Genomic DNA, 25,669 nt, shown 5'->3' on the forward strand with positions numbered 1-25,669 from the left:
TATCCGTTACTTTCACAATTCTGCAAGGTTCAGCTACAAAGCGAGATGTTTTTAAAACGCTACGTTACTCGTGCTTAATTAAAGTCTTATAACTAGTTATCTGTAGTTTGTAATCGACATCATTGTGAATGTTTTCTTTTATTTTTAGAAATAATTCTAATTAGCTAAGCAAGTAAAAGCTCACTGAATTATGTTAATCACATAAAATGTTCCAAATATTTACGATGTTATTACATTATTCTTTCGATTTCACTGTCAGTTTACTTAAATACCACCAGAGGGAATCGTCCGTTAGTCCTAAAAAATATTTGGCAACTAAAAAGTTGGCAAGATCTCTACATGTAGTTTGTTAGATCGACATTTTTTAAAGCAGGACTTGTGTCACGTGGTGGGCAGTCGGCCAATTATAGTTTTAGAAGACAGATATCCTGGTGACTCTTACCTCTCAAGCTTATAAGCAGAAGATCTAACAGAGAAACACATTACTTACGTGAAGGCTGAAGGAAGGTAAAGCGTAATTATTTAGCTGTGTGAATTTTTAAGAAGAAAGACAAGGAAGTTATTGTGCCTGGATCAAAGAGAAGAAACCATGGCAACAGGTGGAAACGAATCTGGTCCTACACTTTATGCTTCCTTCCCAAAAAGTGCCCCTGACCTTTTGCGTATGACACAAATGGAAGGGATGTGCCGAAATGGTCGCACCGGTTCGTTATGCTTAGGTCCAGGAATCACACTTACCGTGGAGGACTCGGAAGAAGATTCTGAGAACGATGCTGGATCCCAACCGTGTAGCCCTAATCTCGACTTGGAGCGGCGACAACCAAGCAGTTCTATAGGTAGATCCCAATCTATGCGAACTGTCCGTCGACCACAGCCTTATGATCCCACTGACCCCGGTAGTCGCTTTAGGCAGAGAATTTCGAGCATCCCGACAGAAAAAGCTGTTGCACCACAAAGTTCATCTGTCGCCCGAACGTCCTCAAACTATTCCCTACCTCTTCCAGGAGAGGAAGTACATTACCAACGTCTTCGAAATTTCTCCGTAACTGATAAGGGAGTCATAAATAGAGGTGACTCTTTCAGATCGAAATCTCGCAGCGCTTTAAACATTGCTTCTAATAAACGCAACTCAGAGAAAGTGGCAAAACCAGATGAGGAAACGACAAGGAACTCCAGCCAGATTTTTGTAACATCAACTTTGACCATTACCCCTGGCCCAGCATGTGATAGAAAAATTGTGCCACCTGTGATTGTGACGGAGACGATGAAACACAGGGTCCTAATAATAGGAAGTCCAGACGTTGGAAAATCATGCCTCACAACACAGTTTACTACGTCTGAATACATCAATGCTTACGATACGTCTCTGGGTGAGTTACTAAATAACTAATAAATAAAGATTACGTTGCATCAATGGGTATGTAACAGCGCATGAAAATATGTTATGTTAATATAACTGCTTCTTCTTAAAAGACGACGCCCCCTTCCGCTACAATAAAATTAACTGGATATTCTTATTTTTAGTACTTAGCCGAACTCCTCCAGTTACATCTAACCCAGGAGGACTTCGAATAAGTTATTCGTATATAAGACGACTGTCAATATAAGTGTTCCCGTTTTTTGCCATCCAAAAAGATTATACTTTCTTCTTACGTTCTTTTTCCTCTGGTTTATATATATATACCCAGTCATGTGAAAAAATTAGGACACCCTATGAAATCCTGTGTATTTGTGTAACATTTTTGGATATATAGATATTTAATCTCAATTTCAACAATACTGAGAGATTATAGAAATATAACTAAACAATTAAAACTGAAGAAAGACTTTTCAAGATCTTCTGTAAATGTAATTCTACAAAAATGTATATTATAACTGAGGAAAAAGTTAGGACACCCTACCCCCTAATAGCTAGTGTTACCCCATTTGGCTGAAATAACTGCAGTGAGACGTTTTTGTAGCCATCTACCAGTCTCTGACATCGGTCTGAAGAAAGTTTGCCCACCCCTCAATGCAGAATTCTGTCAGCTGTGAGATGTTTGAGGGGTTTCTTGCATGTACAGCCCGTTTCAAGTCACCCCACAGCATCTCAATGAGATTAAGATCTGGGCTTTGACTCGGCCATTCCAGGACTCTCCATTTCTTAGTTTTCAGCTAGTACTTGGTGGATTTACTGCTATGTTTTAGGTCATTGTCGTGTTACATGGCCCAGTTCCGCTTTAGCTTTAATTTTCTTACAGATGGTCTAACATGATTCTCAAGCACCCTCTGATACACAGTAAAATTCATGGTGGATTCTATGATTGTAAGCTGTCCAGGTCCTGCTGCAGTAAAGCAGCCCCAAACCATGACACTTTCACCTCCATGCTTCATAGTTGGTATGAGGTTCTTTTCCTGGAATGCTGTATTTGGTTTACGCCAAACATGTCCTCTGTTTTGGTGTCCAAATAATTCAATTTTGGACTCATCTGTACAAAGAACATTATTCCAGAAGTCCTGGTCTTTGTCTACATTCTCTCTGGCAAACTTCAGTCTAACCTTGATGTTTCTCTTAGAAAGCAAAGGTTTCCTCCTTGCACACCTCCCATGCAAGTTAAACTTGTGCAGTCTCTTTCTGATTGTAGAGGCATGCACTTTCACATCAACAGTAGCCAGAGCCTGCTGTAGGTCCCGTCATGACATGTTAGAGTGTTTGGAGACCTCTTTTAGCATCTTGCGGTCTGCTCTCCGGGTGAACTTGCTTGTACGACCAGACCTGGGCATGTTGGCAGTTGTTTTGAAAGCCCTCCACTTGTTGACTATTTTCCGGACAGTGGAATGGCTGACTTTAAAATCTTTTGGGATCTTTTTAAATCTCTTACCAGACTCATAAGCTGCTACAATTTTCTTTCTGAAGGCCTCAAACAGCTCTTTTGCTCTTACCATGGTGCTCACTCTCACTTCAACAGTCAGGAGCACACAAAACTAAATGTCTGAGGTTTAAATAGAGCAAGCCTCATTCAAAATGCTGAGTAACGATCTTCTAATCATGTGCACACTTGTATGTGATACACCTGTATGTGAGTTGAGCCAATTTAAGTGGGAATAAATGTGGGGGTGTTCTAACTTTTCCTCAGTTAGAATATGCATTTTTGTAGAATTACATTTACAGAAGATCTTGAAAAGTCTTTTCTTCAGTTTTAATTGTTTAGTTATATTCCTATAATCTCTCAGTATTGTTAAAATTGAGATTAAATATCTATATATCCAAAAATGTTACAAAAATACACAGGCTTTTATAGGGTGTCCTAACTTTTACACATGACTGTATATACATATACATCTGCACTTACGTTCTTTGAATATTGCTTTACATATTTTTACAAGCATATCTACTCTTACGTTTGTAGAGTATGTCTTTGCTACTTTTTCATAGATTAAGAAACAACGGTGAAACAGATTCAATACTTGCCAGATAAGCTCTAGTCCCATGATGGCCTAAGATACACAGTTGAGCTTTAACCTCATGATAATCTACCACTTTTATTAAATTCCTATTGCATTATTCAAACAACTTTTCCATGAGGAAGGAGGAAAGTGTGAAGTATTTCTCGAATCTTAATCAAGTAATTTCCGTGTATAATCAAAGGAAACCAGAAGTTTCCTTTATTCTTCACACACAGAGAAGTGTTCTTTATTTTGTATTTGTATTAGTGTGTTTTTATTGGAAGACATGGCTTAAAAGAAGTTGTGTTCATAGTCATTATACTTTTACTGTTTGATCGTCTTTATTACAGTTTTTTTCACAGCAAAAATAATACACTTAAAAATTTAGATTAGTTGTTTTTCCCCCGCCAGGAGGATATTCTTTCAGGATATTTTTTAAAAAGTTAATAACAGCCCCATACTTTTTGCCTCTCAGTTATACAACGGTATACCTACGGACTTATACCTCTAGAAAGCGAGTTTTGATACCCATGGTGAGCAGACCACAGATAGCCCTTTATGGAGCTTTGTGCTTAATAGCAAACAAAAAACAATATTTTTAGAGTTTATGAACTTCGTTTGTTACTGTTACTCAGTTTAGCACGGTACATCTGTCTTGTAGCCTGCCTTGGTATTATGATGTCAATTTGAAGCTCACTACACAGAGTTTGAGCCTCACAGAAAATGTTGTTAAATTCATTCACAGTATTATTTCTGAGTGAACGGATTAAATCTTCCACTATTTCTGTGTGATACATCGCAGCATCTAAATCAATGTTCTGTTGCTGCAGTAAGTTGCACAGAGGAAACTAAAGGAAAACAATTTAGCAATGGTAAGTAGAGTGATGATGAATTCTGGCTGTGTTATAGAACACAACAATTGTTTGGCCTGCGTGGCAGAATCTCTGCCTTACCAACCTGATATGGTCTCAAGGGCATCTGCAACAACATGGATTAATCCTAGAAAGACAATGACTGAGTCATGCCTCTCAACCCACCGGGTGGGACAGAGACCTTTCAAACGTTTTTTTTTTCGATTCAGGTGCTTTATTCTCCACCGAAAAAGCCAAAACGTGTTTTCGTTTGGGTGTATTGAGAAAGGTTTCAATGTTATAAATTACTCCCATGCAATTTGCACAGAAACGTCTTTACACGCATCAGAAATTGCCAAGTTTAGGGAACGAGCACTGCAGTGTACATACGGTGCAAGTGGGAATTTATCAGTTATGTGTCTCTGGACACCATTGAATTTTCCACTCATAGAGGTAGCACTGTCGTACCCTTGTCCTCGTAGGTAAGCCATGTCAATACCATATTTTGTCAGATTGGTTGTGATAACATCAGTTAAGTTTCTGCCTGTCACATCATAAACAGGTATAATTTTCAAAAAATATTCTCTCATTGCAACAGAGTTGTCATTGGCATGCAAATATCTAACACAGCGAAAACTGTTCAATGCCTGAAATATCTGTTGTTTCATCAGCTAATATTGAGAAACACTTTGCAGCATTAACCCGTTTGACCAAAGCATCAAGAACATGAGTATTACAGGCATTGATGATTTCATTTTGAATTTGAGGACTCAGATACGTAGCATTTCTCTTTGTACTCTTAAGGCTTGCTGAAAGCTTGACATCACCCTTCGCCCTGTAGCGCAAAATTGCCCGAAAATTCCCATCATTATTGATTGGTTTCTCATCAGTTTCACAACAAACATTGGACTAGAATCATATTTTTCCCTCAAAGCTAAATCCTGTCTCCCACACAGCAATGCAGTATCAATAATAGACATTAAATATTGTCGGTTCTGTTAAATTTATTGCTTATAAGTTGCATCAAGCTGCAAGTGCACAGATTAACTTGTGTTTATGACCTGTAGAAAATTGTTAGCTTTTTCTTTGCTGTCTTGGTGGTACTGTTTCAATTCATGTGCCTTAAAGTCTTCAACAGCCTTCTTCCAGTTTATGTATGGAAATTTCACTAGTTGTCCTAATTTCTGGCTTCCAACACCAGCACCATCAGGAGCAAAAAACACAGTAGTACTTGCAGAAGGCACTTTTGCATGTTGACTGTAGAGTTGCCATCTCCACTGTGAAAGCCACCAACGATGCTAAAAACGCAGCTTTCTTGGACCACACTGGGGGAAAACATAATCACTCCCTGGCTTCCAGGCATTCTCAAGGAGGCATTTTTTTATTTCAGCGTTTATCTAAAAGAGACAGAAAGACATAGTTCTAATTGAGTTATTTTTTCACATAGGGAAGTTTGTTATGAGAGTACAATAACCTCGAAGAGAAAGGCTTAGAGCTGTACTTCACAGTGCAGGCCTAACATCCTGTGGCTGTAGGCCTACAATCACTAGCAGCAATGAATATTCAATCTAAAACTCATCAAAGTGTTTGCATGATTTTTAATACAAAATTAATATAATGAGGAGTCAACTTACCTGTTTACCAATGCTGATATCATCAGAAATGTAATTTCAAATGTCCCAGACTGGACCTGAGGTGGTAGTGGCAGCACTGGTAGAAGGTCACGGTGATGACTCTGACAATTCAGTTGATAATTCTGATTCAACCTGATTGGCTGCAGCAGATTGATCAGGTTGAGCCTCATGAATGGGTTTAAAGAACCCATGCAGTGCCTTTTGCTTTTTCAGGCTTGACATAGTGAATGATTGTTTATCGCAACTTCTGTTTGTTAACGTCACATTCTTTTTGTCAACGTCACATTCACAGTACCATGGTGCTGCCAGCCTGCCACGGTGCCACCCACTGTTTATTTGTGAAGTTAATTCTTGAAATCCAGGGAATCTGAACATACACTGTCCATGGTATTTGAATACAGATTATAGACAATATACATATATTTTGCACTATCCTGAGTTTTATATGTTGATGGCAGGACTGTAGGCTTACTTTGCTGGGCCTGATAACTTTAAGTTATATATTATATATTTCGGCCTTTATATTTGTTTATGATTTAAAAAATAAGACAAAAAACTCAGTGTGCCATTCTGAAATTTGCCAAAAAGGTGGTCTCAGAATGCATAATTCAGGCTTTTCTTTTATGTTTTTATTAAAACATTTCCCCTGGGGCATTTCCCCTACATCCCCTAGCATGGCTTCGCGCCTGCGGCGCTTGCATCAAGCACTCAAACTAACCCCCCATGGTCATTTCTGGCTACGCCCCTGCAACTACATATACATATATAATTTGTAAGTTCATGATTTCTACAACAATTTTACAAGCAGCCATGTTCCTTGTTCCCTCATGCACAAGATGGAAATACGTTGATGGCCAACATCAATAAAACTACTTCTCTAAACAGTTTAACTCCATCCATCCACTGCAATATAAACTTCACAACTGAAAATAAAAAAACAACTAACAAAACAATAATAACATCTTAAATTTCAACATCACACGACAATAAATTAAACATAAAAACACATACGAATAACATATGAAATGGAACAAACACTGATCAACAATGAGTACACGACACGAATCAAAATATAGGTATATTGAATGGCTTTCACTGATCTACATGCATATATTGGTAAAACCAGCAGAAACATAAACACAAGATTTAAGGAGTATTTAGAAAGACTATCATACATGAATAAGCATACACAGAAAAAGTAAGTCATAAGTTACAAAAACATAAATATATTGAGTAAAGAACAAGACTTACACAAAAGGAAAACTAAGGAAGCATTAACAACACGAATTCGTAAACCCAACATAAGTTTTCACTTTTATTGAACAGCCTCTGTCGCAAAACATCCGGTTTTCTTACAATCTAAAATCGTTCGTAGAAATGTCTTATTTCTGAATTTAAAGATATTTCAAAACTATTTTTTACTTATTTTTCTGAATATTTGTAGTTCATCATGTCTTTAATTGTCAAAGTATTGACCCGATTCGATTGCGTCCGGAATAAAGCAGTATTACACGTGAATAAACACATATTTTGTTACTTAAGTTAACAACGAAGTTTTTCTTGTACTAGTATTACACACTTTGCTAATGATCAACGAAATCTCCTTATGAACTTTTGCAATTTGCGTACATCCCAGACCCGTCAAAACATCCTGTTTCTTAAATACATATACTTAAATGTGAATTTATATTCAGTTCTGTGCCATCTTTCTTCCTGTTTCTTAGGTTCTGAAGAACCAGAAGCATATTTTCAAATTTATTATTTTAAAGTACGATCCTTTGAAAATAGTTTTTTTCTTTTATTCAATATCGCAATTACTTTATAATTTCAGAGTTCTCAATTTTGTAATTTAAGACCTACTTTATGATCTTGTTGTTTCCAAAATTCATCACCTCCTACATTGTAAATAATCAGTATCCTAGTTCTAGAACTATTAATATGGTTTATACATTTTTTTAATATCAATCAGTTATTAAATTCATTTAAAATGCCTGAATTTTTCTGGTGGAAACAAAGTGTTAGATTTGAAACATATTACGTCTGTTACTGATAGCCATAAAATCATAGATATTTCATGAACGTTCGTTAAAAATACAATAAAAAGGTTGCACTTTGATTAAAAGAAAGGGTTGAATATGTTGAGGACAAAAAGAGTTCATCGTTTACTATGATGGGGAGAGGTCGCAGTTTACTGTCTTACAAAAACATAAAACGTTTTGATGATGTAATTATAGAATATCACATAGTTTTAAAAAAATTGGCTTTTTTCCTATTTGTCAGCGATTGCATTTGGAGTTATATATATGCCACGTTAGTCGTTTATTCACCTCAGCTGGTAATACGTTTAAAAGAGCTTGCCAATCAGAGAACATGCAGCACTGAATACGTCAGTTGGCAATGGTCATACCTTGCAACATGACGTTACGTATGCGTGCAATTTAATTGTTTCTTTCAGTGATGAAATATTTAACTGCCTTTCCTTTTATCAAGTGGCCTGATCAGTGCCTTACATATAGCTGACATGTGTGTTAATATCCAACCAAGAAATCAGTAAAAAATAGTGTATCCAAAAATAGTTTGTTGAAATATTTTAACCGTATGTGTGTTCGTTGACAGCTTGTTGGGCGGTCAGCTGTCACACATAGTTTTGGCATAGAAGTAAAATGGAATAAAATCGTGTCTTTTTTATCATTTGACCTGGTGCAGTGTATCTAAACTCAGTTATTTAAAAGAATCGATTTGGTTAAGCCCTGAAATGTTTGTTGTATTCATGACATTAGAAAAATCTCAGGTGCAAAAGAAATCTGGTTGTTTTGGAATTTCGCGCAAAGTTACACGTGAGCTATCTGCTCTCGCCATGCCTAATTTAGCAGTGTAAGACTAGAGGGAAGGCAACTAGTCATCACCACCCACCACCAACTCTGAGAGCACATTTCTAACCAGCGAATAATGGGATTGACCATCACATTATAGCGCCCACACGGGTGAGAGAGCAAGAATGTTTGGTGCGACGGGGATTCGACCCCGCGACCTTCACATTATTGCACACCCTAACCCACTTGGCCATGCGGGACCGTTCAAGAAATCTTGCTAGAGATGAATAAAAACCATATAACCCGAGAGTTTTTTTTTTTTTCATGGATCTACCTTTCTTTCTCGGGGTCAAATTGGGAATCATGCTTATTATGTTTTACATTGATATTTATCTCTTATGAACTAAAAACAGGATATTAATTTTAAGGTAAGCGTTCGTTTCAATTGTCGTGTTTCGCAGACGTTGCATGAGTAAGAACGCTTGAAGAAATTATAAATAATCTAAGCGAATATTTGGCTTAGTAATGAATGTATATATCTAACTTTATTCATGGTTTTAATTTCAGTTCAGATCAAATTTACCTTAATTTTCTTATAATTTTAATCATACAATATTAATAACAAGTAAAACATATCAAATCGATTTTTATTATTCAGTGATTTTAAACATGTTGTTAGATACTGATAAATCGTTAATCGTTGAGTAGTGGAACTTTAAACAAAGAGAGAAATTTTGCCAATGAGTAAAAAAACTCAATAAATGTACAAGAAAATATTAATTACGTAAATCAAACTTTGACTGATGTTTTAAATATTCTTACGTATTTATTTATTACTTTCTGAAATGTTTTCCCCTCCTACTTTTTTGACTGCCTAGTTTGTTTTCGTACCAAATACACGCGCACTCTCTCCTTATGCGCCGTGCTGTTTTCACTGACCTCATAACAACTATTCCAGTATCTAAAACGAGGCAGGTGACGCTTCACTTTATTTTAAGAACTTGAGCAACTTACCCACTGGGTTGGTTACTCATTATTCAGATCGAACGAGAACAAGCAAAAATGTACAAGTGGAGCATGATAGAATCATCTAACAAGTTATACTTTCATGATGTAGAATTTCATTAATGTTAAAACGGGTGATGTTTATAATTATTTGCAACATATACAACTGAATTAAAATGTAAGATATTATATCTAAGGATCAGTGCCAACAAGGAACAAACTTTAGAATTATCTAGATATACTGTTACAGTTGTAAAATGTTTCAAATAAATATTAATAAAGAAAAACGATTCTGGATTATGTACATGTAAGTATTATGATTCTGGATTATGTACATGTAAGTATTATGATTCTGGATTATGTACATGTAAGTATTATTGAAATAAAGCGCAAGATGTTAAATGATTAACCACACATGTTTCTCGTCTCCTTTACCTCATTTTTAGCCGCGGCATAGTGGCTCATAAAATGGCGCCGATTTTGGTTTTTTGCAAGTACAAAATTTAGCTTATATCCCCATCTCTTGACCGATTTTAGAACAAATTATAGCCACAGTTATTGAGGATTTTCTCTTGTTTATTTCACGTTTAGAATATTTCATATTTTGCACCATTCTGTAAATATTTTGTTTTACTAAATAGGGTAGGTTTTTTAGTTATTTTTCTTGTTAGGGCTATACTTCAGCAAAATTAAAACAGTAACTTTTATATCTCGAAAAAGATATTTAAAAAATTCGTACTTCTTTATATTTGAAATTGAAAAGAAAATCTACTTCCGCACTGTAAACCCTACACCTTTTTAGCAGGTCTTTTATTATATATGGCCCGTTATGACCAGATGGTAAGTGCGCTCGACTTGCAATTCGCGGGTTCGAATTCCCATCGTATCAAACATGCTCGCCCTCTCAGCCGTGAGAGCGTTATAATGTAACGGTCAATCCCACTATTCGTTGGTAAAAGAGTAGCCCAGAAGTTGGCGGTAGGTGCTGATGACTAGCTGCCTTCCTTCTAGTTTTACACTGTTAAATTAAGGACGGCTAGAGTAGATAGCCCTCGTGTAATTTTGCGCAAAATTCATAAAACAAACTTATTATATAAAATTAAAATCACAGGCAATCTACGTAGCTGCTCAAATCAGAATTTGTATTTATAACCACATCTTTTCAAATGGTTATAGTACCATACTACCAAATTATTTAACACCACAGTACGTTGTTTGTAAGATAAACTGTGTACTATGGTATTAAATAATCTGGTAAAACTAAACAATGATTATAAATCACTAACGTGTTCAGAGTTTTACTTGAAGTACAGCTAAAGAGGTAACCTTCATGTAAAGGTTTTAAAGTCATGAAAGTTTATAAGCCAAAAGTTCACATGAAGGCCAAGTTTTTTTTAACCCTTCCTACTTCGATTTGTTCAGTTTAGGAACAAGTTCATATAAAGGTCAGGTTTGTGGCATCTGTGTTAATGTTTGTTCAGTTTAGAAATAACTTCATATGAAGGTCAGGTTTGTTGCATCCGTGTTAAATTTTATTCAGTTTAGAAACAAGTTTAGGTGAAGGTCAGGTTAGTGGCATCTTTCCTCGATTTATTCAGCTTAAAAAAACAGAAATTCGTGAAAAACGGTAAAGCCCCTACGGACAAACGTTTTTCCAATATTACCTTCCATGAAAATGAAAAGAAATTTGTAGCATATATATATGTGTGTAAGAAAACAATCACGTTGTTGTTCATTCTCAAAACTGTCTGTCTGCTCCATCCCATACAAGCATTTTTAGAGATTTGATGTCGTTACTGGCAGCTAAAATATTAAAGAAAATTTCTGTAATTTTGGTTTTATAATACATAGTTTAACAAAAAACAACAAAATAAAACCAAAAAGAACAAAACATATTTGATTGCTTGTTTGGCAGTTATGAGAAAAAAATAATGTGTTTTAAAGCAACTAGCCCAACATGGCTTTACTATGTTACAAATAAACAAACAAATAGTTTTTTATTAATATTAAAGAGATATTGTTTTGTAGCTAAGCGTAAAGATACGCGAAGGGCCATCTGCCTTCTGTCCTCCACTGGTATCGAAACCCGGTTTCTAGCAGTATAAGTCTGCAGACATACCACTGGGGAGCAAATATTAGAGAGAGTAATTATAATTAGAGTTGTTTGTTTGTTTTGGAATTTCGCACAAAGTTACTCGATGGCTATCTGTGCTAGCCGTCCCTAATTTAGCAGTGTAAGACTAGAGGGAAGGCAGCTAGTCATCATCACCCACCGCCAACTCTTGGGCTACTCTTTTACCAACGAATAGCGGGATTGGCCGTCACATTATACACCCCCACGGCTGAGAGGGGAGCATATTTAGCGCGACGCGGGCATGAACCCGCGAATTACGAGTCGCACGCCTTACGCGCTTGGCCATGCCAGGACTACTATAATTAGAGAGAGTAATTGTACATTTCAAGGAATCAAATAGAGTACAAAATAGTGTATGTTGATTAGATTAAATGTTGTTCAGATACACTTATCTCATCATAAAATAAAAATTGTTAAAAGAAAAACATTAAATTTTATATAATTTGATGAAATTTAACTCATATTCGATTCTTTTTATTATAGCGGAAGACAACGAAAAATCAGTAACAATCGTATTAAATGAGCAAGAGGCAGAACTGGTGTTTATTGAACATTCATTCATTGAAAACACGGTAAGTTAACACTTATATGATAAACACAAGTCTAACATGTCGGAATTCTAATAGTAAGTGTTGATGCAATTGTCCAAGATCCTTAGAAAACCTAATATATTTAGAATAGCCCATAGTATTAAATTTGTACATTCATCTCAGTTCTAGTCGTTATAGGCAAAATACGGTGACTGGCTTGCTAAAACTCTTATCAAAACACTACTTTAGATCAATGTAATTGACGGATTTTTCGAATTTGAAATGAGCATTTTGTCACAGGTAGTAGATACATGATATATTAAACAGTGGAATTCTGAGTTTTAAGGTTAAAGTTAATAGTAGGTTTTACAAAAGTGAAGTTGAATTTCGAAAACTTTTTACGCTGTCTTAATATTTAGCCTAAAGCTTAATATTGAGCAAAAATTATAATGAAAACCCAATATTCATTCATACGAAACTAGTTGTTTTAATATCTTTTGTGTATAGATTTAACTTATGTTTTGAACGAATGTTTTAAAATAAAAGTAGATGGTCAATGTAAATTAGCCATTTGACAGTTCGAACAAGTGCTTCATCGACTTGGTAGACATCTTAATTTTTGGTTGTGTATGACATAACCAAACTTAAATTTATTTTGGGTATAAACTGATTTGTTATTGTACAGGTAGGCTATACGATGGATCGAATAAAGCTGGATCTGATCGTGTAATATTTAGAACTTTTTAACTGTTAATATAAATACGGTCATACTTTTGATGTTCACGTGACAAATCCCTGTGATATGTGCTGTTTTGAAACGAAGCACCTTCAAATATATCAAGCTACTTAATTATTATCAAATCAAAGTTTAATATAATTGATAAGTACATTATGAGTTGAAAACAATTATGAGTTTATAAATGCATAGGTGTAGTAGGCAAAATAAAAGGAAAGCAAGGTTTATTTGACCGAGTGAAGTGAGGGAACGTGTGCAATAGGCGCACCCATTAAAGCCAGGGTCCAAGGCTCGCCTTAAGGCCCTGGAAGCTCTTTGGATTTTAATTACATTTCATGCATTTTCTTGTTTTCCCCGAAAACAGCTTTCCTAGTTCGGATGCATTTTTACTGGAATAGGTTGAAAAGAGGGGGATTTGGCTCCCCGCTTCCTTCGCCACTAAAAAATTTAATTTCTTAACAGGCAAGTCTTGTAGTTAATGCGTACTTGTACTTTTTATTTTATATCGTCAGAGTTACCTGGCGTCGTCAGTACATCGATATTTGTCCCACATGTTAAATATATGGCCCAGTTTGTGTTAAAAGGCTATGCTTAGGCTCTCTTAGCGGTATTTTAAAACCATACTAGCACTTTGGTGTTTATTGAATAATAATAAATATCCCAAAACTGGACATTTGACCTCTTGTTTTGGAGGGGGGAGGGATCGCTTTTCCATCCACCATACATACTACAAGGACCTGTCAATGTTGTAACGTCACCCTACCAACTTTTACACGTGCCTCTTTTAAGAGTATCATTCAAGTTTGACACATGTTCAACAGATTTCTTCTTTAGTTGTGAACTAAAATGTGAACTTTCAATGATGAAGAGAAGAACTATGTTTTCTTAATTTTTCTACGTTTCGCCTCGTAATGTATTACGTATGTAAACAGTTATCGAGATAATTTGTTATTTATTGATATGCTATGACGTGACGTTACTTGTTTGTTTGTTTTGGAATTTCGCACAAAGCTACTCGAGAACTATCTGTGCTAGCCGTCCCTAATTTAGCAGTGTAAGACTAGAGGGAAGGCAGCAAGTCATTACCACCCACCGCCAACTCTTGGGCTACTCTTTTACCAACGAATAGTGGGATTGACCGTCAAATTATACGCCCCCACGGCTGGGAGGGCGAGCATGTTTAGCGCGACGCGGGCGCGAACCCGCGACCCTCGGATTACGAGTCGCACGCCTTACGCGCTTGGCCATGCCAGGCCGGACGTGACGTTACATCATAGGTTAAAGGTTAGCACATTTTATCTGTTAAGTGTTATTGAAGACAACTATGAATAGATTTTATTAAGAATGCGTCATCTGTTGATATGTCTTGATTTTATTACTTAACTAAAATGGCAGTTTTCAATATTCCATGGTATATATCTTGTCAGAATTGGCTCAACAGTTCTTAACATACCTCAAAGTGATCACACAAAGTATTGTTTTTACCGCCTGTTATTCCATTTTCAGAGTAATTCGCTCACTGTTGCACATCCTCAACGACACTGATGAAATACGTGAGGAAAAGTTTTTTATTTTGAATTTCGCGCAAAGCTACACGAGAGCTATCTGCGCTAGCCGTCCCTAATTTAGTAATGTGTAACAGATTTACTGTTGTACATTTATTTTTGTGCCTATGCTTCTTTCTGCATAGTTTTCTTTTTGCTTGTGATGTATATTCATGGTTATGTATTGCGCAGGTCTCGCCTGTTCTTGAAATTCGTAGAACGTTCTTGAAAGTGAAAATCAACAATATTTGTTTACAAAAACGCGCTAGAATATCGAAGCGTCGAGAAAATCGCGTGATACCAATAAAAGGTAGTTAGCCGAGTAACGGAGGAAAATATTGGACAGCTACAGGCAATGCGCTATAGGCTTAGGAAGCTATAATTGTGAATCTATTTATCGGAAAACTACAGAATTTCACCAGGAACGTTATAAATCTCGAACATTAAAAAACTGTCCAATTTCAGTAATTTATTTCGGACGTAACTGTTTCTACAAGGACATTAAATATCTTCTTCGATAAGACGTGAACTTTTAATTGGTGTGAGGCTAGCCAAGAAAGACGTCGTTAGTTTAAGCGGGATGCTCGTTCTGGATCTGTATCTTCGATAAAGTATTCAGTTCTAACCCGTATAAAAGCCTCAGATAGTTTGTAAGTTTGTAAAACAGTTGTAAATAGCGTAAATAGGTCATTGTTTAGTTTTATGGTTCATGGCAATCAGACATTTTGTTATAATATATGTGGAAAAAAATTATTTGGTTGTATTAAAGTAAAGCCACATTGAGCTATCCACTGTGTCCTCCTGGAGGAGTCAAACCCTAGATTTGTGTATTGTAACTTCGTAAACTTACCGTTGTTCTTTATTATGGGACATTTTTTTTTCTTTAAAGATTATGGATGTACTCTTACTACGGACTTACCTATATAAGCAGCATGAATAGGTAATATATCACACTTATTTTATATGAACTCGAACTCTATGGGTCGTCTTGAATTTTTAATTTAATAATGACAAACTTAAGGAATTAAAAAGAAAAACGTCTTTTGATGTTTAATAATAATACTAACATGTGAAACCACTTGGATCATTTAACTTTTAAAGGTAAGAATTATATTTACATTTCACTTCTAACTACACCAATAATACGTTACACCATACCGCTGTTACTTGTGGCAATACTAATATCAATGCCTTAAGATTAGGGTTACCAATTCCTATTTCTCAATTATCAGTACATTAACCATAGATTTAAATAAAGTTTACTTAGAAACTAACTCGTTTGACAAATATTTATTCTTATCTAAATAAGTATAATAAAGTACTTAAATATATTTTTGTTACAATAACCAACGTAACATCTTCAGACAATAAATAAAAAGACCGTAACTGCTTCTTGCTTATCTCTGATGTGCATGTACGAAGATGATGTCACGTTTGATATTGTTTGTAATTATAAGGGCCTGAAAGGTTTTATTCATCTGAAAACACAAACTGTCACAATGCACTATCTGTGGTCTTTCCACTTACTGTTCAGCCACCGGAAGGAAGGGGTTGAATTACGAATTGATAATTTTGTAAAATGTTACATTTTGCATATTTAAAGACGTAAGTGTTTCCTTGTAATATATAGCAACTGATTAGGCCCGGCATGGCTAGGTGGGTAAGGCGTGCGACTCGTAATCTGAGGGTTGCGGGTTCGCATCCTCGTCGCACCAAGCATGCTCGCCCTTTCAGCCGTGGGGGCGTTATAATTTACGGCCAATCCCACTATTCGTTGGTAAAAGAGTAGCCCAAGAGTTGGCGGTGGGTGGTGATGACTAGCTGCTTTCCCTCTAGTCTTACACTGCTAAATTAGGGACGGCTAGCGAATATAGCCCTCGTGTAGTTTTGCACGAAATTAAAAAACAAACAAACAAACAGAAATTGATTTTCGATATCCGCGGTGGGCCAATGTTGTAGCTATGTGCCTCACAACAAACTAATCTACAATATAAATCTCAATTACATGTCAAAAGTTTAGGCAGTAAAGCCATTGTGTTTTCACTGATAATAATATGACCATAGATTATTAAGTCAGAATACTTGGACGTGATGATGATCTAATCGAAAGTATTCTTGTAACGTATATTTGCTTCAGATGGGCTATTTTGACTCATTTAGTCAAAATAATGCAAATTCTGTTGAGTTGACTATAACAAATTGATTTATTTTTTCAGTCGCATCCTATAAATGCCTGCAAGTGAACTTAAATTTTGGCACATATCGAATGCGACTCACGTCTCTTCCTCGTAATTATTTCTTAAATTCTCCTCTTTTTCTTCTTGGTCTTCTTTTAATTTTGTATCTTTCTATTCTTGATCTGTTTTATGCTAATTTTTTTTTTTTTTCTGTTTGCTTTTCCTTCCACCCATTCATCAACTATGGCAAATTTTCGATCTCACTTCGTGTTCACGTTGCCATCTTGAAATTTAGTCAAAGTTCAGTATCATTTCCATAAAACTATCTCACTTTTAACACAAGTGTTGTAACTTTTCCATTGTTGAGTATCCTTTTTTTTATTGTTTCGTTACACTAATGCAAAGTCCAGATAGCTCAATGACAACGAACTAATTTATTTCTTAAATAACGTTTTACACAAGCTACGTTCATGGGTTGGCCTAATTTCACAAAGAACGTTTCAACAGAAAATTTAAAATTAAGGTACATGTGACTTACAATTAAAGCTCGAACCATCTGTCTAGAAAACTAAGTCACTAATCGATTGATAATAAACACGTTCACTGATTAACTGTGTGATAATTTAATAACTATCTCTATAACTGAATCACTCAGTAATAAAATAACGAATCACATAAATTCACATTGCCTGACAGCTATTCTCTAATTGATTCTTAACCGTTTAATTAATTATTAACTAAGACAGTTTGGTGTTGCTCTGGCTCAGTGGTAAGTCTATAGGCTTATATATCTAACAACAGGGTGCCTATACATCTGGTAAGAAACGTAGAGGTATCTCAGGGATAACTCTGTCTGACGTACTTTCATTAGCTCAATGGTAAATCTGTAGGCTTATAACTCTTAATTAACAACCTGATGCATATATTCCTGGTAGGCAAAGCAGAGATATTCCATTTGTAGTTTGGGGGTTAACAACAAATAAATAATCTGGCGTTTTTCTAGTTGCACTCTATTTTGCAAACATCCGAGATTTTATATGGGACTACAATTTTATGAATATTATGCACTTCCGATAATTATTATATCTTGTAGAAAACTCCCTCTAGTGACACATTAAAAAGATAGCATACAGCCGCATGATATAATTTTTAGAAAGGAAACTCACACCGACAAGTTTTATAAATGTACGTTTTAGAAAGTTAGTTTGGGAATGATTGTTACATTTGTTGAGGGTCATTACTTGTGTACAAAACTAACAATTATTTAACTTTTTTGCAAGCTTTTCGTTACTCTATCGTTAGGCCTTTGTTGATTACAGCACAGTAATTAAACGTTTCCAAATTATTAATGAAAAATAGGGATTTTACCCATGTCTTTTACTGTATATTTATTAAGTTAGCCAGTGAGTTATTATTTTAGCAATCAGATACTGTTTAAACTTCAATAGTTTAGGTAACTGTTTTAACGAAAGTTCATTTGAAATTGTATAAACGATTAGTATTATTACTACCAATAAAATAAGCTTAACGTAGGGAATGAAATAATCCAGACTTAGTTGGATTTGTGGTTACTTCGAAATAAATGAATATATTTAATGTTTAATGCAGACAAGAATCAAAATTTCACAATTTTCTGATTTATTATTACATTAATAAGTTATGAATTAGTGCATTAAGTAAAAAGTAATCAAACTCCGAAAGTATTTACTGAAATTGTTTTAGTCCTCTACACTGTTTTGTAAATTTTAAAACCTGAGTTATAAATCGGTAAAACAGTCTAGTTACAGTTTGAAACATAATACTATTAAACTTATCAAATGATTTATAATTAAACTTTTAAAGAACAACTCTACTTGTTCAAAAACTCAATGTTTCGTCAGAAGATTTTGTCAAGTTCCAACCAGACATGAATTTTATCACAATTTAAATGTGTTTAATATTAACAATAAACTATTTATCATAAATAATAATTGTGTAACACGTTTTCCATCGCTGGGCGGGTTCTTTTATATTGTTTATTAAAAATAATATCATGTCCAGTCTGCATAACAATAACAACTTACTGCAGTTTATTTCGTCTTTAACGTTTGATACACGTTATTTTTATTTGCAAGTCTAACTTGACAAACAATATATAAGCACATGTTCTGAGACTAATGGTATGCACAAATAACTTGCTAGCAAATTATCTAGATAATATAAATTGCTTTTTGCTAATTTCTTGATAACAAACCAGCTAAATAGCTCACTATTTATCTTACTAAACGAATCATACAACTGAATAACTCACTAATGGGAACTGGACTGATTCACTCATTGATCAGTGGTTGTATAATTTTAGAACAAAGCTACATTGGGCTATTTACTGTGTCTATTTAGGGGAATCGACTCCCGGATATTAACGTAGTAAGTCGGTAAACTTATCACTGTACCACTGTAAACTTGGGATAATTCAACGATTGACTAACTCATCCATTAATTCTTGTATTATCTTGTACCATTTTTTCTATATACTATAGGAAATTTCTATATTTCAAGGAGGTCTTAACATTCACAAACTTACTATCTATTGCATCATGCACCCTCTGTCAAACAGAAATAAAATTAAAATATTCAAAATATAGCTAATAACTATGCTTATTTCAGGGATTGTGAAATTCCTTGAACACTTTTAATACATAAATAAAGCAGTACATGTAATTGTACATTCATCAAATATTTTTGGAGATTTTTTCCTCCAAGAGTTATGTTTTGTAGATAGGATGATCTCTTGCTCTTTGACGTCACATGCAGTTCTGTTACTGTAGAGTTTCAGGCGATCCCCTTGAAATGATTTTGACAGAAGCCCTGAGCTCGCCATCAGGTAGACTTTTTGCTGGAAAATTCTTCTTTGAAATTACACAACTTGTCATTTCCCACAGATAGTCTTTCAAAGATAATCACAATGGGTGACCTTCTGGATTCTGTAAATAAACTGTTAATTAATTTCAACACAATATATGGTCCATTTCAACACAATATATGGTCCTTCCCAATACACGCTTAACTTTGGAGTTTACTCTTTCTTGTGGCAGTGATTTTATGATGCCACACTACGTCACCTCGAGGGAATCAAGTTTTATGAACGTTAATATCATTACGACTTTTCATTTTATCATTAGATGATTTAAGCATTTCCTGGTAAGGACATGTTTAAAACCCCAAGTGTCTCTGAATATTCTACGTAAGACTCTTCGGGTAATTATCTTGCAGACATGTGTAAAAAAGGTCCATCTGCACATTATGTTGTCTCCCAAATATGAGTGATGATGGTAAGTAAATTGGATGTAGTTTCATATACTGCGGTTTAGTAGATCATAAGTAGCAGTGGAAGATCTTGACCACAATTTTTTATGTTTATCAGCTTAAGTAGCTATTTGATTTTAAAGTGTACAATTGTACATCCTTGTCATTAGGCTGTATGGAACGACTTTTGTTATGGGGAATTTTCTCAACTGTTCTTGATTCTCATTAAAACCTCAAGGTTCTTTTTATTCAACTAACCTATAACCTTCCTTAATCCCTCAAAAGCATTATCAAAGATCTTCCTATGTGCGATTACTATCATCGTAACAGATAAATATTACGTTCCTTAGTAGTTGAAATGTAGCAGATTCGTTATATGGGTTAAATGGCACATAACAAACTGCCGTTATTCATTTTCTGCAGTATAGTTTGTATTCTATTTACTTGCTTTATCGACTTGCACTTGTCAACATTTGCTCTTAAGATATGTTGAAAGCTATTTCGAGCAAGTTAGAGCATCCTTTTTAGCAATGAGAAGGTATATTTTTAAAAAAAAAATTAAACACATCTGATAGTCCACAGTGATTGTTATTGACTCATCCTTTTTCTCAAGTACAATAGATGAACTAGTACTTGGTTCCATTATACTTTGTGGCTTCTATCTCTATCAGCCTGTTTTGCAAGTAAGAGTTGCTAGTTAACTGATGTATTGGGTTTGCATATCCAGGATCAATTTTAAGAGAATTTTTATTTGTTTGGCCTAACTCATGAGGTCCACGAGAAAGGATATCTTGATATTATATGAGCAGGACATATATTATATGGCATAAATCAACTGTAAGACCTCTCCAGATCTATTCAAACAGCTCTTATAAGTGAGGTGGTAAGTCATCCTCATGTGAGGATTTAACATCAGCTTTCTTATTTCTTTAACTGTGAGTCAATTTATCCATAATGGACGATTTATAAGTTAAGAGTTTCGCAGTTTGTATTATAATAACAGAGATAAAGAATAAGAATTTGTATTGTTAATTAAAGAGTGTTTGAAAGTAACTGAACCTGCCTGTGTGGACTTTAACGAAAAGGACAGAATTACTTAAAGCTTTGGATATGATTGTGGCAACCAACTATAGGGGTGATTTTAATGAATTTCGCAAATTGTGTTGTAATATAGAAGAAATAATTCGTCTCGTCAATTGCATTAAAAATAACTGATCTAGTCTTTAGGACCTTTGACAAAAAGTGAATTATTTAAAACTCTAAATTCAGCTGTGATAACATATAGTGTAAATAATTTTTGTGTATACTATACATTTGAATGCTTTTGGATATATTATTTTAAAAGATGAACTGGTGCTGTTTGTTTACTGTCGGAATTTATCGTCAACAAGTCACAGACACCTACTGTAAAGAATCGCGACCCTATAAAAACTTGATATACCATGGCCCAGTCATTAGATGCAAATTTATTCTTAACAGGTTATGGTATGAATATTTAAATTATTGGTAGTACTACGACTGAATTCCTTGTTCTTCCTGGAAGCTCAAATTGTGGTGTAGTAATTTTCATGTAGTGCACAGGGGTTTCCTGATCAGAGACTGTGAAGGTATGTACGACCAGTCTAACTTTGCATCTAAAATTCCATATGTAGTCAATTCTGAAAATGTACTCTTCCTTGATGTCAATTACCCATAAATTATGAGAAGCCTTTTTCACTAATGGTAAATTTTAGCTTTCTTCTTGCTGGAACTTTATGTAAACTTGCTGTTTGCAGTAATCAGTCTTTTTTCATCTTTGTTGGAAATAATTCTCAGATATTTTTACAAAATTGGGTCGAACTACTGCAGAAGTAGAGCCAGCGTTTTTTAGTACACTGTGAGGCTTCCCATCAATAAGCCCCTGGACTGGTTTCTTTATAGAGTGAATTTATCTCATTTGCAGTAGATGAATTATTTTCAGCTAAGTTTGAACTTCTTATTTCACTTGGGACATATGAATTATTTTTATCTAAACTTTACCCCATACGTCCAGCCCTAACACCTAGTTTCAGATATCTGGTTGGTTCTTTGTTGTTCCCTTGTTCTGGTTGGACTCTAAAAACTCATCCTTACGACGTTGTCTCCTTGGTGTATTAATAGATGTTGCTCGCTGACAGTCTTGGTTGTAATGACCATATCTCCCATATTTTATAACAGTTTCATTTTTTGACACTGTTTTGGAAAAAGATTTATTCCATTTTGTCTGTATTTTCAAACAATACATCCTTTTAAGTTACAACTGAACCACTTATTGTCTTCTGGTTTATATCCTCCATTGTGCGTGTCGAGTTTAAAACAGTGATTCGCAACTACTGGTCCATATACTAGTATTGGTCCATATGGAAATTTCCCAGAGTCCACAAAGATGGTTGACAAAATGTGTTTTAAGATATAGTTACTGAACTATGTTGTTTTACAAAGTTACATAAAGTACTCGAAAACATTAATACTGTTTAAAACAGTCTGTCAAAAAGTTGGGACTAAATTTCACTAATCCTATGATAGATAAAAGTTGGGAACTACTGTTATAGATTATTTTTACAAGAAAGGAAAGTTGATATTTAAATACTACTTAACCTGTAGCTTCAAGATAATGTCTTTAATTATTTATATATGATTTTAGTGGATTCAAGTTCCACCGACGACTTGAGAGCTTTCCTTAAAAATATCTTCCTAATTTGCTTCATTCTAGTTCTCTTATGTTCATTTGTTATGGCAGCAATAAATTGTTTATGTGCCAAAATATTCAATATTTCACGTGGAGTATCTAGGTAAGAAAACTGGCTGTATAATATTTTCAAGTTACGTGGAACTTCGTCTAAAGTCTCTTCTTTCTTCTATATCCTGCTCTGGAACTTTGCTTTGGATTCTTACTTGTGGCGTGCCACTTCGATAAGGCAGTTACCAATGCTCGATATTGTTACAACTGTCAGCTGTAACAATATAATAATGGTACTGTACTGTCTAATTAATTAACTCAATAAATATTTCACTGATTGACTAAAAATTTCACTGATAATGGTGTTTTTATTTTAACATTGTGTCTGCAAGTTACACGAAGTTGTTAGGTTTTACAAAGGCCTTAATTCTGATGAATTTATTAGATATTTTATCGTGTCCTATCATTAAAGATATTTTTTTTTAAAATAGGAAGTCAGATTCGTTGTTCACTATTCCACTCATTGATCCAGAAAATTATTTCGACCTGAGCTTAATACGCCTCCCATTTCTATCATAGTTTGTTGGTTTCACAATTGGGAAATGTTCATCAATGAACCAACTAAATATGGAATAGGTGAACCTATTTAGTCAACATCTGTTGTTACTACTGCTATACCATCTGTGATTGCAGGGCATTCCTATTACATATTTAGTAGTAAATGATGTTTTTGATTGGAATTCTTGGATGGATTCAGGAAGTTGTTGAGCTAGCTTGATCTTTACATTAACAAATTATTTTTTCCAAATGTTTCATTCTGTCGTTGATTTCTTTCTGTACTTCTTCAACTTTGTTGTTGTAATACTTCTCTACATCTCACCAATCTTTCTTTAAATAAGATTTGTTTTTAGTCTTCATTTGTCTTTGATATTTCAAGTTTCTTGTGACATTTCTCTTAAATATCTGTCTCTTATCTTTTAATATTCTTTTAATATTTTTATATTTTTCTGGACTCCCTTCTTTTAGTTTTCTATCTCTTTTTATTATTAGTATTGAATTTTGCTATCTATTTCATTGGTCTTTTTTTTTTTTCAATTTCATATCCCACTTTTCTTGTTATTTCGTTTTCTGTTTCTTTCTCTCTCACTTTATATAGTTATGCTTTTGTCCTTGAGAAAATCTCGGTCTTATTCAGTACTTTTGTAGGGATCTTGAAGTTGAAGTATAGTCAAAGTTCTATTTCACCAAATTAATCTCTCTTCTGTTATCAATGTGACGACGTGTCCTGTTACTTGGTTAGTTACTTTAGTCTGTTTGATAAAAATAATGTAAAGTCCGCGTAACGATAACGAGTTATTTTATCACTTTTATAATATTTGCTACAGGCTACTCTTAATTGTAGGCTTAATTATACAGAGTTTTAACAGATATTTACAGACTAACTTACAAAACCTACTTGCTGTTGTTAAATTCCCTCATGCTATCAGTTGTTTACAAACGTGCTAACTCATTGTCCGGCTTCTAACTGGCTTGTAGAGTTAAATAACTCACTATCTGGCATGTACTGTTTCATTAATTGACCCATTAAATATTTCACTGACTGTCTGAAAATTTCACCAATTCTGGGATTTCTATTTCAGCATTATTTCTCCAAGTTACACGAAATTGCTAGGTTTTACGTAGGCTTATCACAGAATGTCTAGATGTTGAATCATTGACGCGCTAGCAAACAAGCATCTAAATTAAAGTATGAAAAACATAGCTTTGAAGGATAATAATACAAGTTTTAAAACTAAGTAGGAATTTATATTTTTGTTCAAATTATGACATAATACATTCTTTATCTTGTGTTCACCGCAAGTATCAAAATGTAATTTTTAACATAATAAGACCTAAACTTTACAGCTGAGCTACCTGGAGGCACAAATCATTGCAGTAATTAGAACATGCTAAAATTTGGTGTAGGCTTTAAAAATTGTTAGTAATTACAAAATGCACAAAAGTGTGTTGTGACCAGAGCAGGCATGAAAGCATGAAAGTAACCGTTATAAGCCCTCAAACTTGCCATTGAGCCACAATGAGAGTTTTTGGGTTTTTTCGCGCAAAGCTATTTGAGGACTATCTGCGCTACCATGAGAGTTTGAATATGACCATGTGGTTAGGGGCTTGACACGTGATCTGTGGTCTCCAATCTCCGTCGCACCAAACACTCGCCCTTGCAGCTGTGGAGGCGTTATAATGTGACGGTCAATCTTGCTATTCGTTAGTAAAAGGTGGTAGGAGGTGATGACTACCTGCCTTTCCTCTAGTCTTATAGTGTTAAATTAGGGACGGATAGCGCACATAGCCTCGTGTAGTTTTGCGCGAAATTCCTGAGAAACAAAAACAAATAAGCCACCATGAAGCCTTGAAAAAAGTGTTTGTGAACGAATTCGTTTAATGGCCCGACATGGCCAGGTGAGTTAAGGCGGTCGACTCGTAATCTGAGGGTCGCAGGTTCGAATCCCCGTCGCACCAAACATTCTCGCTCTTTCAACCGTGGGAGCGTTATAATGTGACGGTCAATCCCACCCTTCGTTGGTAAAAGAGCAGCCCAGAGTTGGCGGTGGGTGGTGATGACTAGCTTCCTTCCCTCTAGTCTTACACTGCTAAATTAGGAACCGCTGGCGAAGATAGCCCTCGAGTAGCTTTGCGCGAAATTCGAAAAACAAACAAACAAACAGAAATCGTTTAACCTTCCATTATGATATGTTTTCTGTTTTGTTAAATAACCAGCCTTACCTGAAAACTAACGTTTTTTATTCGTTTAAATCTATTTATAACACATAATTTTCAC

The 25,669-nt window shown here is 34.9% G+C and overlaps 1 protein-coding gene across 1 annotated transcript in view; it reads left to right on the forward strand.

The window, feature by feature from the left end:
• Nucleotides 1-386: 386 nt before the first annotated feature.
• Nucleotides 387-25,669, forward strand: part of LOC143230931 (uncharacterized) — a 31,283-nt gene continuing 6,000 nt past the window's right edge. The window contains exons 1-2 of the mRNA XM_076465258.1: nucleotides 387-1,370; nucleotides 12,347-12,435. Of these exons, the coding sequence (XP_076321373.1) occupies nucleotides 590-1,370; nucleotides 12,347-12,435 (870 nt within the window). The 5' untranslated portion in view covers nucleotides 387-589. The remainder of the gene's footprint in view (nucleotides 1,371-12,346; nucleotides 12,436-25,669) is intronic.

This window comes from Tachypleus tridentatus, chromosome 10 (genome assembly GCF_004210375.1).
Source record: "Tachypleus tridentatus isolate NWPU-2018 chromosome 10, ASM421037v1, whole genome shotgun sequence".
Classification (NCBI taxonomy): domain Eukaryota; kingdom Metazoa; phylum Arthropoda; class Merostomata; order Xiphosura; family Limulidae; genus Tachypleus; species Tachypleus tridentatus.